The 14641-nt window shown below is 35.3% G+C and overlaps 1 protein-coding gene across 1 annotated transcript; it reads left to right on the top strand.

The window, feature by feature from the left end:
* Nucleotides 1-262: 262 nt before the first annotated feature.
* LOC137390768 (neuronal acetylcholine receptor subunit alpha-3-like) lies at nt 263-14521 on the top strand. The gene is made up of 9 exons (XM_068077088.1): nt 263-368; nt 4976-5169; nt 8183-8292; nt 9093-9294; nt 11494-11640; nt 11757-11862; nt 12882-12968; nt 13586-13704; nt 13983-14521. Exons 1-9 carry the CDS (start codon nt 263-265, stop codon nt 14487-14489), a joined length of 1578 nt encoding a protein of 525 aa, XP_067933189.1. The 3' UTR covers nt 14490-14521.
* The last annotated feature ends 120 nt before the right edge of the window (nt 14522-14641 follow it).

A 14641-nucleotide genomic window follows, 5' to 3' on the forward strand; every position in this document is an offset into this window, starting at 1 on the left:
AATCAGAGAGACAGAGGCTGAGCGGAATAATGAAGTCTCACATAATGCTATTCTCATCTCATTGAATAAACCGTTCACAATACCAGCGTTAAATCAATCTGATAAATGACTTCGGTTATTGGCAAATTACTATAGAGCCAGATTGATCAGATGTTTGCGAGGAGCATTTGTAGTTTTGCGACTGGCAATGGCTTGTCTCAACTTACCTAAAGGTCAACGCTGAATAGTGACAAGAGTTTTCAGCTCGGCAGTTGTAGCCGAAATGCACGCGGTGCAACGCTGCCTGAAATACACAGTATTGTTCTGCTGCATATTTCACACGGGGAGCAGCAGACGAAGTGGCAAATCTGGATATCGTGTCGGCAAAGGTAAATTTAAAAAAAATTCAGCTCAATTCTTGTGACTCCGAACACTTCTTATTAGTCGAATTTTTTATGCTTGAATGCTAAGGATCGAGAGAGAAATCCCTGGCATCATGCATCATGAAGAATACTGTTAGAAATTTGACACAGCATGGCCACCGGTTACTTCTGTTTCAGTTGTGTACTTGTTTCTTATAAAACCTACAGCTGGACCATCATTCTCTCATTATCAGCACTGACTAACGCTTTTATTATCTGTATCAACCGGCACTTTCCTTCTTGAACTTCTATATGTATGTAGGACTTGGCGATTGTTTCAGACTTGACCCCAGCTGACCATCACTATTATTGTTTATGTTTCCGTAAGATCTTAGAAAAGGGTACCGTGTAGGATTGCTTTTATTATTCAAAGGAAGAAGCTAATTTTTCAATCAGCTACATGACTCTGTGAGATATATTGAGCCTTGAGTAGATAGGAAAGGGTGTTGACCCACAAAGTAGAACCTCACCCATATATTAACAACCAATCCATAGCAGGAATGAATATAAGCTAATGCTCTCTCAGCGAACAACGCTGACTACTGACCTACCAGCCATCTCCGTGATTGATGATTGTCCTGCATTCTGACTGGCAATCTAGGAAAAAGTCATTGCGGGTTTAATAAATGCCTCGGTTTTAATGTTTTTAAGAGTTCACGTATGTACCATTTGAAGGATCTTGGTCTAATGGCTGTTTGACGGCCACCTAAATCGTCACCTGACACTGACGCAATCGGCACCTCATTCTAAAACTAAAATTTCAATAGCTCGTTTTGATTTCATTACAAACAACAACACAGACAGACTGCACTCGCTCACCTGCGCAAATCAAACATTGTACCTCTATTGAGATAAGTTTTTTAAAATAACACTGTGCTAAAAAAGTTATCTCACTAACGTAATTCCATAATAGAATAAAACATAAAAAATGATTAAGAATAAGAGAGTGAGAAGTGTGGATAACGTAAAATGACTGCTCGATTAAAATGCTTATTGAAGTCGCACGCAACTTGCCAATGCATGGAAAGTCGTATCTACTCCTTTTGTAAGAGGGTAATTGCCCAGACTAAATTACAGTCAGTAAACATATCAGCTCTTGTACGAACCCACCAAATGAATCAACTGGTCAAGTTTCGACACTCGTGTGCCAAGCAATCTAATCGTGCAACCATAAGTATGTTTAACTAATGCTATTACACTCGCTAGAGTGAAGCCACTGAGGGTGAACTACTAAGTATGGAAAAGTGTGTGAGGAGAGAAGGTCGGTTGAAGAAGAGGTGAAATAAATAGGTCATGGACTCCTCGAGAGAAGTCCCTAAGGCTGATCAGATTATTTCATGCATCTGTGATGACCGCTATTATAATTGCACTAGATTTGAAAGCTTTCTTTTAATAATCTTCAACAAAATTTGTGAGAAAGATAATTTTTAAATAGATTATTGGACTTTCTCTTTGCAGTTATTACTTTTCTTTGTTTAACACTTGTGATTTGGTGCAAATTTATGAGGGAATCTCTTAAGTCGATTTTCTTTAAAAATGGAATTGAGTGAACACACTGGAATCAAATATTTAACATTCATATGCGAGCGGAGAGACAAAGTTTCTAGACCCTATTAGACACAAGAAAAATGACATTTTCAAACTTTAGTTTTGTAGTGAGAACATTTAATGTATTGGTACAGGATTCTTGTATTATAATTATTATTGTTTTTATCGCAGCTTACGCTGGTGATATTTCCTGTGATCAACCTAGTTCCACTAGGCTGGGGCAAACAGGACTTTCCTAAAGATTTTAGCCAATTCTAAGAGGGCTGTTTGTTGTAGCAACTTGTATTTCTTTACATCCAGCATTTCTATTATTATTATTACTCTTAGATTCTTATTAAATAAATTATTACGTTAAAATTCTTGTTCTAACTATTCATGATTATTAACATTTTAGTCTAAAAATTAAACGCAGAGTTCAAAGATGCCATAGATTTGGTATAAATCTAAACTGCTAAAAAGATTGGCACACAAAAACTTGAAACTTTCAAACATAAATCAAAATTCTTCGGGTCTCTTATCGATGTCAAAAGGTTAGCTGGTGGAGACGCTGAAATCAATCACAGCATGAGTCAAGAAAGTTGAGTTTGTACATTAAGTAGTGTAAACTGTTGCGCCAGACCCATTTTACCTGTTTGAATTACCTGCACATCCCGAACATTTAGGAACATTTTTATTGTGTAAGTTGTTGGTAGTAAGTAACAGCTGGTATGACCACTCTCAATTTCAAACTTACAGTGCTGTCAGAAATTATGAGACCACCCACTACACTAATTCTCGCCTTTGTTCAACTTTGCACCCCTGCTGGCACCATATTAATTCATTCATTTGCCACATATTGTACATCATTAGATGCAGAAATCTTTTTTCCTTGTTCTAGTAAAGTAAATCAGGAGTCTTTCATTCTTCTTTTACAGCATTAGTGATAGAATTAGTGTCATCAAGTGTCACCAAATATTAATGGTAACCCCAGCAAATTGACAACCCCAACGGCCCTTTTCAGGACCACCATCTATTTACAAGAGTTGTTCAAATTATATTTCAGGAATATCAAAAGCTGAACGAGCTGAAAATTCAATAGAAATAGATAATCTAATTTTCGTTTTTTTATTCATATCAGTTGCATATGCCTTTCGATTGAGATAAAAAATAAGTATGGATTGTTATGTGATGGAAATTTGCTTCATATTAATCAGTAGAAAATTCCGCATCTAATGGTATATGGTTTATGATAGTTTTTTGTAAAACTAAGTCAGTAAATCATTGCTACCACCAATTGTCTCTTAAAATGTGAGGTGGTCTCATAATTTCTGACGGCACTGTATCTGTAGAAAAGGTAAAACTTTCGAGACGAGCAAAAGAATATCTGTATGCAATATAAATATAAACTTAAAACTTTTAAGTACTCAATAAAGTTATATAAACAAAATAGAGCAATTTAATCAAACATAATACGCGTTACTAAAACTTAATTTACTCATTACTAGAAAAGATTTGTGATGACATCTTGCAACACTCCCACAAGAGTGACTATTGACACAGGTGTCATAGCGCTGCTGTGGGAGTGTGACAAGTCAGGCAGCATCCCTCTAGTATATTTATCTGACGCAACAATCAGCTCTTATGACAACGCCGAGAAGTGCTTGCTTCATTCATAATATTCACATGAACGACTTGTGAAGGTGTGAATTTATTGGTAGTCTATAAGAAGCAATGTCAAGTTAGAGGGCTGATCAAAAGCTAGTCCGATGTTACACACGTCAACAGCCAATGAACAAAATGTAGATAATAAAGAAGTAAACTGTCGATAATATAGTATATGTGCATACTATATGTCAAAATTGACAATTGATACAATATAACATATATTTAAACATACATAGAAATCTCTCATCCCAGAATATTACCCGCAGTTACTAAATTGCAAAGTTTGCTATGGGCTAGTTAAAAAGCAGAGGTCATGACAGGATCTCAAAGTTATTAAATAAAAAAGAAGTATTTGCTATGAAATTTAGAACATTTAGAGCTTTTCACTTTAATAGCCAGAATGGAAAAACTTTTGGTGGTAAAAATGTTGTGATTATCAGTGAGTGTTTTAGTTAAGTTCATAAAGCAAAGTCTACTCATTTTCATCACATCATCTACACAACTAAAACTGCTTTCTTATTCACAGCGGTATTGATTCCTCATCACACATCAATTTTATTATTTGCTTATTGGCGCTTAACCACAATAGAATCATGAGAAAATATGGGTGCCTCGTTATAAAGAAGAACTAAAGACAGTCTCAATTCTCTCGGTGTATCTGCAGCCTTTACAACAAACTATTTGTGACTCCAGATAGTGACACCAAAACAAACCTCCTTAACAGCCTATACATTATCTGAAACTTTGTCATTTTATCTATTTGCTTGCATCTACGTAGTTTGCATGCGAATTAATGTTTGCCTAAAATATGTGTTGATAGGCGTATAGCCTGAATCGATGTTTATAATTTTACGGAATAATACAAATAAATATAGATTAAATCTGTCAGTGGCACTAACTTGGCATAATTATTTTTCTCATATTTTAGAAATGAGACATTGATTTCCTATTAATTCCACACTCACTGACTCCATATGAGTTTATCAAGTTGTTTAGTGAAACCGTCCTTTCCGTTCACTAACCTTGCATAGTGCATGTAGAACGGTCATATGCAAACATTTGACTCGTGCCAGATGGAGGCAAATGGACGCCCATGCTCTCACAGTATATTGATAATGACTAGCCTAACGGAAAAATGTAAGATAATCTCTCCGCAACCTGTTTCATGTTATACCGAGTGGCTTTTCATTCCCAGAACTGCTTAAAAGAGAGCTCAAACCTAAATAATATTTATATTATTTGAACAAATTGAATATTTTAGCCTCTGTATGCGCAGATGAGCTATTCATGACCTGATATTCATATAATCACTCATGGGTAAATATTCTGTAGTAGAAGTCATGAATTCTGTTTCATTTTCAAAAATTTCCGATGTTATGTAGGTGATTTAGTGCTCTCCCATGAAAAAAGGCTCATCAAGGATCTTATAGATACTTACAAAGAGGCTGGGGTGACAGGACGGCCCGTCAAGAATGCCTCTGAGCCGATATTGCTCAAGTATGGCCTTGGACTCGTGCAAATACTAAGGCTTGATGAGAAGAACCAGGTTCTTACAATAAGAGCATGGAACCGTCTGGTAGGCTTCAACTGCTTGCTCTTCTTCTTTAAAGGTTGACTTGCAACTAAATTCACATTACAGTTATTTGGTATCGAAAAATTCACCATGTCTTACTCTGCTGTGTTGTAAGTTCAAAGATATGGGGAAATGTGATTACAAGCTCTTAGAAGCTAAAAAACGAACAGTTAATCGCAGCCATCACGAAAACGCTGTAGTTTGGAATCCTGATCCAAAACGGCTCAAATTGGACGTAGCTGACCAAGATGGCTTGTGTTTACACTTTCATGCAACCTCATTCGTCGAAATTTTTTCGCAAATATACTTCATGCATTCAATAACACCATGTCTATTGTTCTTACGCGTCTATTTCATCATCATTGTAATGCTGTCACCTTGAGCACTGACATCTCAAAACCTACCGTAAAAAATCGTTTAATTTTTTAACCTTAGCTCGAAGAAGTGCATATCATCCTCTGATAAACATGACGAGCCTGTTGGTCACCTGTGATGGTCGGAAAATGCTGTAGAAATTGGTTGCACCATTTGGCAGGAAGTATGAGTCACATGATCAGATTACGACTAAATGATTAGACCTGGCTGAAATGAAACAGTAAAGTAGCGAGCATTTACATTTGATAAGGGCTTTTCGGTAAAACCTGAAGTGTTTGTCATAAACTAGTGCTACGAGACGTTTTATATTGAGCCTTTTATTGGCCTTTCAATTCACGTGATAACATCACGTGTCAAAACAATAACCACGTTTCTTGAGTACGTCATCAAAATAAAGAGATTTTAACATCCCATTAGGGCCGTTTTGGAAAGGGATTTTAATCTACGGCGTTTTCGTGATGGCGGTTATTAACTGTTCGTTTTTGAGCTTTTAAGAGCTTGTAATCACATTTCCATATATTCTGCACCTACAACACAACAGAGTAAGACATGGTGAATTTTTTGATACTAATGTGATACTGATGTGATTTTGGTTGCAAGTCAACCTCTAAGTTTTTGACCTCCAAAACTGTCATGAACTCTGACGACAGGAAACCTTGATGGTTTTAGTTAATCGTTTTGGAATGCTGGTGTAAAAGCTTGCTTAACTGTTGGAAAAACTTCACCTATTTTGCTTGAAAGACCCCTTAACATACTTTCTGTTTTTTTCATAACTATTTTGACAAAAAAATGTTTTGCAAAGGTTTCAGCTCAAACAACTTTAATTGTTTTACTTAAGTATCAAATCTTTGCTATTTATCTTTGATGTTTTATGCATTTTCAGGTTTAAATATTCATATATTGAACTAGATAAATGCCCGGAGTGCCCGGGTAATAAAAGTCGTTCGACAGGATTTCTTCTTTTTTTAACATATAAAACATTTACCATTCTAACTTTAAATTTCATATCATGGGAAAAAAGTTTTTTGTGCAGTTCAAATGAATTAAGAGAACAAATAAAACAACTCTAAAGGTTTTCAATCTCTTTCAAACAACTGTAACTTTTAAATTATATATCATGAAAGAAATGTTTCATCGAAATAAATTAGGAGGAAAAATGAAACTGTAGAGGTGTTTAAATGTAAATGTGAAATCATTAGCAAGTAATGACTAAATATAGTTGGTTTTGCTACGATTAGAACAAAAATTTATTTGCTTTACGATTATATGATTTTAGTTCATTGCAGTGTTGGCATCATGAGGCGAAAATATTGTATAGATGTATAGGGTGGTATAGAAACCCATAGTAATTATCTAATGCAATCACTTCCTGGTAAAAATCATCGAAATCATCATCATTAAAAATTAGTAACAAAACAATATGTTAACCTTAGTAACTATATTTACCTACAATAACTTTAGTGTATTCTGTGGTTATGATCTGCACAAAAATGTAACATCACAATGTACTACGTGCAGAGTTCTTACCTTCAAGACAGACGTGTAACATAAATGCTGAATCTAACTTATATGAATTTAGCTTATTAAACACATACTTGAAGGAAGTTTTAGAATAAATTTTAATAAACTTTTTACCAAAATTTTATCACTTATTTGTTTGTGAACCTGTTTTTACAATAACGGATGATGCTGAACTGAGATACTATCACCAAAGTTTAATTTTGAGAGGACTTATTGTTGATATTGTTTTGCGGAAAACAAATTAGCCTTATTACAGCAAAAACGAAAGAGTCTATAAAACTCGAGAACGAAGCCCTAGTACCGCGAGGACAAAAAAACTCTATGAAACTATCGTGTTTCATATAGTCAATAGAGTTCCAATTATTATGTCATTTAGCGAGTAAAATTGGAAAAAGGGTGTATAAAGTATTTAGTAAGAGCTATGAATCGGAAGAGACTTCGTGGACTCGCTGTTAAACAATTGGATAACAAACCTTCAGTTGCAATCATCGTCAGTTCAAATCCAGCGAGCAGTGAGCTTTTCTTTCTAAGATTTTAATAGCTATAGGTGGACAGACCGATAAACAGACAGACAGATGACAAACTTTGAGATTTATATAGATGGTAAAAACAAACAATAACATTTGCTGTTTGTTTCTACCATTTAATATTTTTGAACATTTAAATCAGAAAATGACATACTTGTGCCATTTTTAAAAACATTCATTTTTTAGTTTACAAAAATCTTTTAAAAACATTTATATAATTAGCTATATAAAATTTGACAAAGAGGCTGAATGCTTTCTGTAGGACTTTCGAAATATTCTAGCGATAAGCATAATATTTAAAATTCATACAAAATTATGTTACAGGTATTGATATGGTAGGCATGTGTGTATTGACTAAATTTGCAATAAGATTTTGAATTTTAGCTCACTCTATACATTTGATATGATACAAGTGTTAGCTGAAGACTGTGTATCCCTGCTATTGGCAACACTTATTGCTCATTGAGATCTCCTGTGTTCCAGTTTCTAAAATAAGTAATATATGCAAGCAACTTGCACAGTTTGTCTGCACTGATAGCGCTGAGGCTATTCATTGAGGGTTCACAAACCATGTACATTTCATTTGCATACAGCTATGGATTGATTATCTGTTGAGCTGGAACGCCAGTGATTATGGTGGTGTCGAACAGGTTACTGTGCCCGCTAAAGACATCTGGAGGCCCGATCTAGTACTTTATAATTAGTAAGTACGAAGCCTTCCTGATTGAGCTGTAAGTTGGTGTCTCGTATCAAAGTGAGTGAGCTGTAAGCTGAGTTGGTGATAGAATTTGTATATAGACATTTGAGTTTATCATTTATTATTCTATGTGCAAAAGTCATTGGAAGCTAATGTTTATGTAAAGTATGGTATCTCTGTGGGTTGCTATTTCCTGGAAACACGACTCACCGGTGAAATATTTTTATTGACCGCTAGATGGTAAACATGGTTATGGCACTTGTAGGTAACATGATCATCTGTAAGCATGACTGATTGACACTTGATACTGGTTGCGTGTAACAGTTTGCAGCAATGGCTTAGGTAGGCCAATAACAAAACGATATATCAAGTGCTGTAGTCAAGGCATCCTAAGAATACTATTAATTCGTTAGATATCTTTTCCATTTTGTTCTGATGTGGCTGCTGCAATGACTGAGCCAAAATCAAAATACAATAACAAAACGATATATCAAGTGTTGTAGTCAAGGCATCTTAAGAATACTATTAATCCGTTAGATATCTTTTCCATTTTGTTCTGATGTGGCTGCTGCAATGACTGAGCCAAAATCAAAATACAATTCTTTAAAATGTAGCTCATAGAAGCCTTCAGTAAACTAAATTTAAAGAATTATAATCAAAACAATCAAATAAAATAATAAAGGAGGGTTTGATTATTTTGGCAATTATGTCAAACATACATTTTTATTTCAATGTTTCCGATCTGGTCACATGGGAAACTATTGGTTCAGTGTGATGTCTTAGTAAGTCGGTGTTTTACTTTGTAGCGCTGATGATCGGCTATCTGAATTCAGAGATGCCCTGTGTGTGGTCTCCAGTAATGGAGAAGTACTTTGGATACCGACGAGTATATTCAAAAGTGCATGCTCAATAGATATTACTAATTTTCCATTCGACTCTCAGATCTGTCATCTGAAGTTTGGGTCATGGTCGTACGATGGACACAAACTAGATATTGCCTTTTACCAGGTAATTAATTTAGCAATGTTATATATAAAATACTTCAACTTTGTATTTCACTATTTTGGTCTAATATGCGTTTGGCAGGGTTGTTACCAATACAAAAAAATCCTAACTGCACATTGATAAGGATTCGCTGATGCCCAGATGTAACATGCATTGCAGTTGCAGTAAATTTTGACTTGGATACCTACGTAGTTGCATTAGCAATGCAGTAACAGTATTGAACATGTTACAGCAATGCAGTATAATTGCATTATATACCTTTACTACTGCGCAGTATGCATTATACATGCAGTAAAACTCTTTTCTAATGAGTGGTAAGTAGTATCGATGCAGTAGCCGTATTACATGCTGCACAAATCTCTAGCAGATCACAGTGAGAAATTTGCACTTGAAGTGCCGTTGTAGGAGCAGATAATATCTATTGCGCCATACAAAATTGTAATGGACTGCAAAATTACTGCGCACTGCACTGCAATGACGCGGAGCAGTTTTAATGCGTCTCAAGGCTGACATTTGAACAAGAAAACAGATTACATAAATTTGTTGGTCTCCAAGTATAGTGCAACTTAGTCTCTGTAGTACATATATTTAACATTGTCTCTTGTCATTAAAATTGGCTTACATCTAAATCTAAGAATAATTCGTGTTACAATGATAATGCAAAAGGCAGCAGATATTGTTGTTAATGGAGTGCTTTAGCTGCAGCACAAAAAAAAACATTTCTTTTGGTAAATTGAGGTGTTGGAGAGTATGATGGGTTGTATAGAAATGTGTTTAGTAATGTAAGCTTTACAAAAAGTATATTATTGTGTGTTGTAAAGCTGTTTAAAACTGGACTCTTCTGTAGAAACGCACTGGAATGCAAAGATGGTTTCACCTAATGTTTCAAAGAGTCTATGTTTGCATGCTCTCTATGAAACTAACTGAACAGAAAGTTTTAACCCTTTTACTGCCGTAGGCGCATTAATGCGTAATCTACGGTCGACTGCTATAGGCGCATTTTTGCGACTTTCAAAGCAATTGCGTAGTAACTTAATTTTATTATTCGTTGACAACATAACCAACAATCTTTAGGACTTTAATGGTATTGACAGTGCTGTCCAGAGATTTTTCTATAAAATTAGCCTAAAGTCACAAAACAATTTTACATTTTTGTTTGTGAATTTTCAAGTCAAAAATGTACATTTTTCCGTTCTCACATTCGAACTATTTAGTGTTATTATGGCTTTCGTAAGTACCTCTCAAGTTAGAAAACAGAGAATTTCTTATGTTGATGACATTATAGGCGATTTAGATTTTCGTGATTACACAGATAATTAAAGTAGCAGCACTGACTCTGATAGTGGTGAAAGTAATAGTTTTGTAAGAGTAAGGAACATTGTAAATGTAAATTATTGTTTTAGCTTCGTGCCGATCGAAGCCTCACATTGCTTTAGCAATGCACAAAGTATACATCATTTAATCTTTTGCAGAGCACTATTTGTTAACATGTTGGCAAAATAAAATATATAAAAAAAGTGTTCTGAATATAGATTGAAGTTAAAAAAATTGTATACATAACATGAAGCAGAGTGGGCAATTTTCGGTAAAATGACTGGCAGTAGGCCGATAGCTAAATTTGTACATGGATGGCACTGAAAGGGCTAATATTGCGATATTCACTCTCAACTAACTGATGAATATTAAACCAAGTTATGTTATACAAAAATTATTTTCTGGTAATGATAAACATATCCCTCAAATACTAGGAGAGACATAGCTAGTCAGTTACCTTTATGTATCAACTAGCCAAATGCCTGGCATTGCAAGGATAATAGAATAATTACCTTAGATTAATTACCATCGGATCTTTATTGAAATCTTTACTGAAACAATACCCGCGTTTTGGGCCAGCTTAACAATCGTTACCATAAAGATCAACAGTGCTAGTTAGTTATTAACCCCAAGCAAGCCCTTTAAGCGTAAATAGCTTAACCAATGTAATAACTATTTTCCCTATGAATCTACTGATTCCGTGTAGCTTAATGATTAAGTTCGTCGCCTCTAGATCTGGAGGTCCTAAGATCAAATCTAGTGCCATGCAGATTTTTCTTTGCAAGATTATTGCTTCTATTATTCCTATTCATTGCTATAACTGGACACAGGGTTTAACAAAAAGACAAACATGGAGATTTATATCAATAAGCATACTATGTATTGCAGGACTACCCACAGATATCTTTGGCAGACTACTTGCAAAGCAATGAGTGGGATGTTCTAGCCCATCCAGCCAAGAAGAATGTGCTATATTACCCTTGCTGTCCTACTCCATTTCCTGATCTAACTTTCACTATTGTCATTAAGCGACAGGTGTGCGATCCTTCATTTTATTAAATAGGGATGTCATAATTCTGGTTCAATAATTCTTGCAAAAAGACTGCGCAGACATCTTGAAACTTTCCTTGTTACTATCATTTTGTTTTTAGGTGGCATTTTATAGCTACATATTGATATTACCTTGTGTTCTCCTCTCTCTTCTCACAATGATCCTATTCTGGTTACCACCAGAGTCTCCAGCTAAAATGCAGCTTGGTAAGTGTTCATGTCTATTAGCTAGTCGGGGAAAAGTATGTCCTGAAGTATTTCAATACTGTGAACATTGCGTTAATTCAAAACACTGCAAACTGTCTATACGAAATTCATTATGCACATCATGATTCTAGTTTTTGCGATGAACCATGTTAACATGGTAAGTGTTAGCCATTATTACATTGTTAACTTATAACACCTGCAGAATTTTAGTATCGTCCTTCAAGGTGAAAAGCCACTTGTAGTGCCTTAATAGTGTCTACTTTAAACCTCGCAGTTATCAGAGGATACCTGTTTACATAATTCGGTATTGACATGCCTACGGAATAATTTGGTAACTAATATCACTATTGAATTACATTCTGATGTTACAAACTACAAAGATCATGTGGATCGTGATTTGAGTTTACATATCTAGCGCAGTTTATTACTTGTCAAAATAAAAATGTTGACTTGTTGAAGATGTATTGATATTCTTGCAGGAATGAATATATTTTTGGCGTTTTTTCTGCTGCTACTGTTGTTAACTGAAAACACACCACCAGCCGCAGCATCTATTCCCCTGATAGGTAACAGCATCCTCACCATTTCTATTGTTTCTTAGGTATAGTGCAGCATTGCAGAAGCATGTCGAATCTCCAAAAAATGCTGCGCTATATCTATAGTGTGATAGTTTATTATTGTCATGTCATAGATGTTGTTTACCCACCTCCCGGCTCGTACTAAGCAGTTGTGCTGGTTGGTGAGTTGAAATATTATGAAAAAAATTGAGAGGGTAATGGAGTGTAAGTTTAAAAATATGCAAAATTTATTATACAATTTCAGAAACTTGAGCTTCTGATAGAAACAAGCACATTTTATATTCTCATAGCTCAAAGTTCCCAATTTCAAAAATTTCCTATTTTTAACCTTCATCATTGACACATACGTGAAAACAACAAAGGTAACCAGCACAACTCTACGTAAAATGTTTCACACCAGCTGCTCACCTATTTTGCATGGATGAATGTTTTATTTTGTAGGCATGAACATATTTGTGGCGTTTTTTGTGTTATTACTGCTATTAGCCGATTCATGTCCCTCAGGCACAGCAACCATCCCCCTGATAGGTACTGTAGTTCCTGCACTAAATACTGGATAAAGCTGTAGTTTAGTTATAACATGTAGAATAGAACTGTGTTTCATAAAACCGTTTATCACCTGAATGGGCTTTATTCACATATCAACGAGTTAACGCAATCTAATAAATAGATTTTTCTGGTGCGACTTCCTATAATTTAAAGAGACTATGCGCCAAATGCCTTATGCAATTTTATCCTATCTCTGTGAATATGATTAACTTTTACAAACCAATATGATCCAGACCATATCTCAATAGATATGTTAGTATTGATGATCAAAAAGGCAACAGTACCTATCGGAGGCAGGCCTATGAGGTATCTTTGAGCCAATTCTGCACTAATCTTGTCACACGTGTGGTTTGAAACAACTGATTCATTAGCTGAACAGCTCAACAGAATGTAATAACATTTAGTGCTTGAGGTGTGTATATGTGCGTGCAATCAGAGATGTGTGTGAATATTTGTCTTAGCACGCTTAAAATGACATAATGTGATCACCGCTTTGACTATTGATACATGTTTGTAGTTTGAAACAATTTAATTTATGTATTCTTATTTGGTTGGTTTTTGTAAGTATTTATTTTTTAATATTGAATATTTTACAGGCGCCTACTATTGTTTGAACATGATCGTGATCACGTTATCTACATTTCTAGCAGTCATAGTCATTCATTTGTACTTCCGAGGCCCCCGTACCAACAGGGTACCACCATGGGCAAAAAAAGTAAGTAGCATCAAGTTCCTTGTCATAATACTACAAATAACACTTTTTCAAAGACATTACATGTACAATATTATTTTTGCCTATGTATTTACATGTATATATTCCATCGCAACTTGACATACTGACAAGCATAGACCAAAATCATTAATGTTTTTTTAAATTGTTTGTTACAAAATATTTAATGACTTCAGTGGAAGCAGCACTCATTATAAACGGTGCACTAAACGGATGAACATTAAAAAGCAATAAGACGTTTGATAACATATTTTTTATTCTAGATGATATTGGTTGGCCTTGCGAGGGTCGTGCGCATGACAAACTATGTTCCAAAGGAATCACCACCTACATATGACCCATTAAAAAGCTCTGATCCAAGGATTCAGAAGGACATTAAGAAGTTTCGCATTCAAAAGATGAAGTATAACAAATACCAAACGAATGAACTGACATCTACCTCAGAGGCAACATGCACATGCCACCTTAGTACACCAGCATCCAACAGCCAGAACAATCATGTTAAACCTCCAAGCAAGCATTTGGTGAAAGATCTGGATCAGTCCCCTGATATGTCTCCCGTTCATTTATACCAAAGTCTTGAGAGTGACGTGAGAGAGATAAGACGGTTTATAAAAACATTGATTTACAAACAGAAAACTCAAGAGAATCTAGAAAAGATAAGAGGGGAATGGAGAGCGATAGCATTGGTGATTGACCGGGCTTTTTTTTACCTATATACTGTGTCTATTGTTGTATCCCTGGCCACGCTGTTCCCCAGGGGTACATGAGGTGTCACAACCGTTGCATTACACCTCTCTTCCCTCAATTCATGTTTCAATTATCATTACTTTACATGCATGCTTGTCATTGTTAGTTCTGTGTGATTATTGTCAAGTTACAGTGTGCCGGTGAGTAACGCTGACCACATAACAAGTACCAA

This window comes from Watersipora subatra, chromosome 3 (assembly GCF_963576615.1).
Source record: "Watersipora subatra chromosome 3, tzWatSuba1.1, whole genome shotgun sequence".
NCBI classification, from domain to species: Eukaryota; Metazoa; Bryozoa; class Gymnolaemata; order Cheilostomatida; family Watersiporidae; genus Watersipora; species Watersipora subatra.

Bases quoted from the DNA above. Each gene is read 5' to 3' on its own strand.
- LOC137390768 (XM_068077088.1), top strand. From the start codon at position 263: ATGCACGCGGTGCAACGCTGCCTGAAATACACAGTATTGTTCTGCTGC. The intron at 9,295-11,493 runs GTAATTAATTTA...TATGTATTGCAG, and splicing joins TAGATATTGCCTTTTACCAG to GACTACCCACAGATATCTTT. The intron at 12,969-13,585 runs GTACTGTAGTTC...AATATTTTACAG, and splicing joins AGCAACCATCCCCCTGATAG to GCGCCTACTATTGTTTGAAC.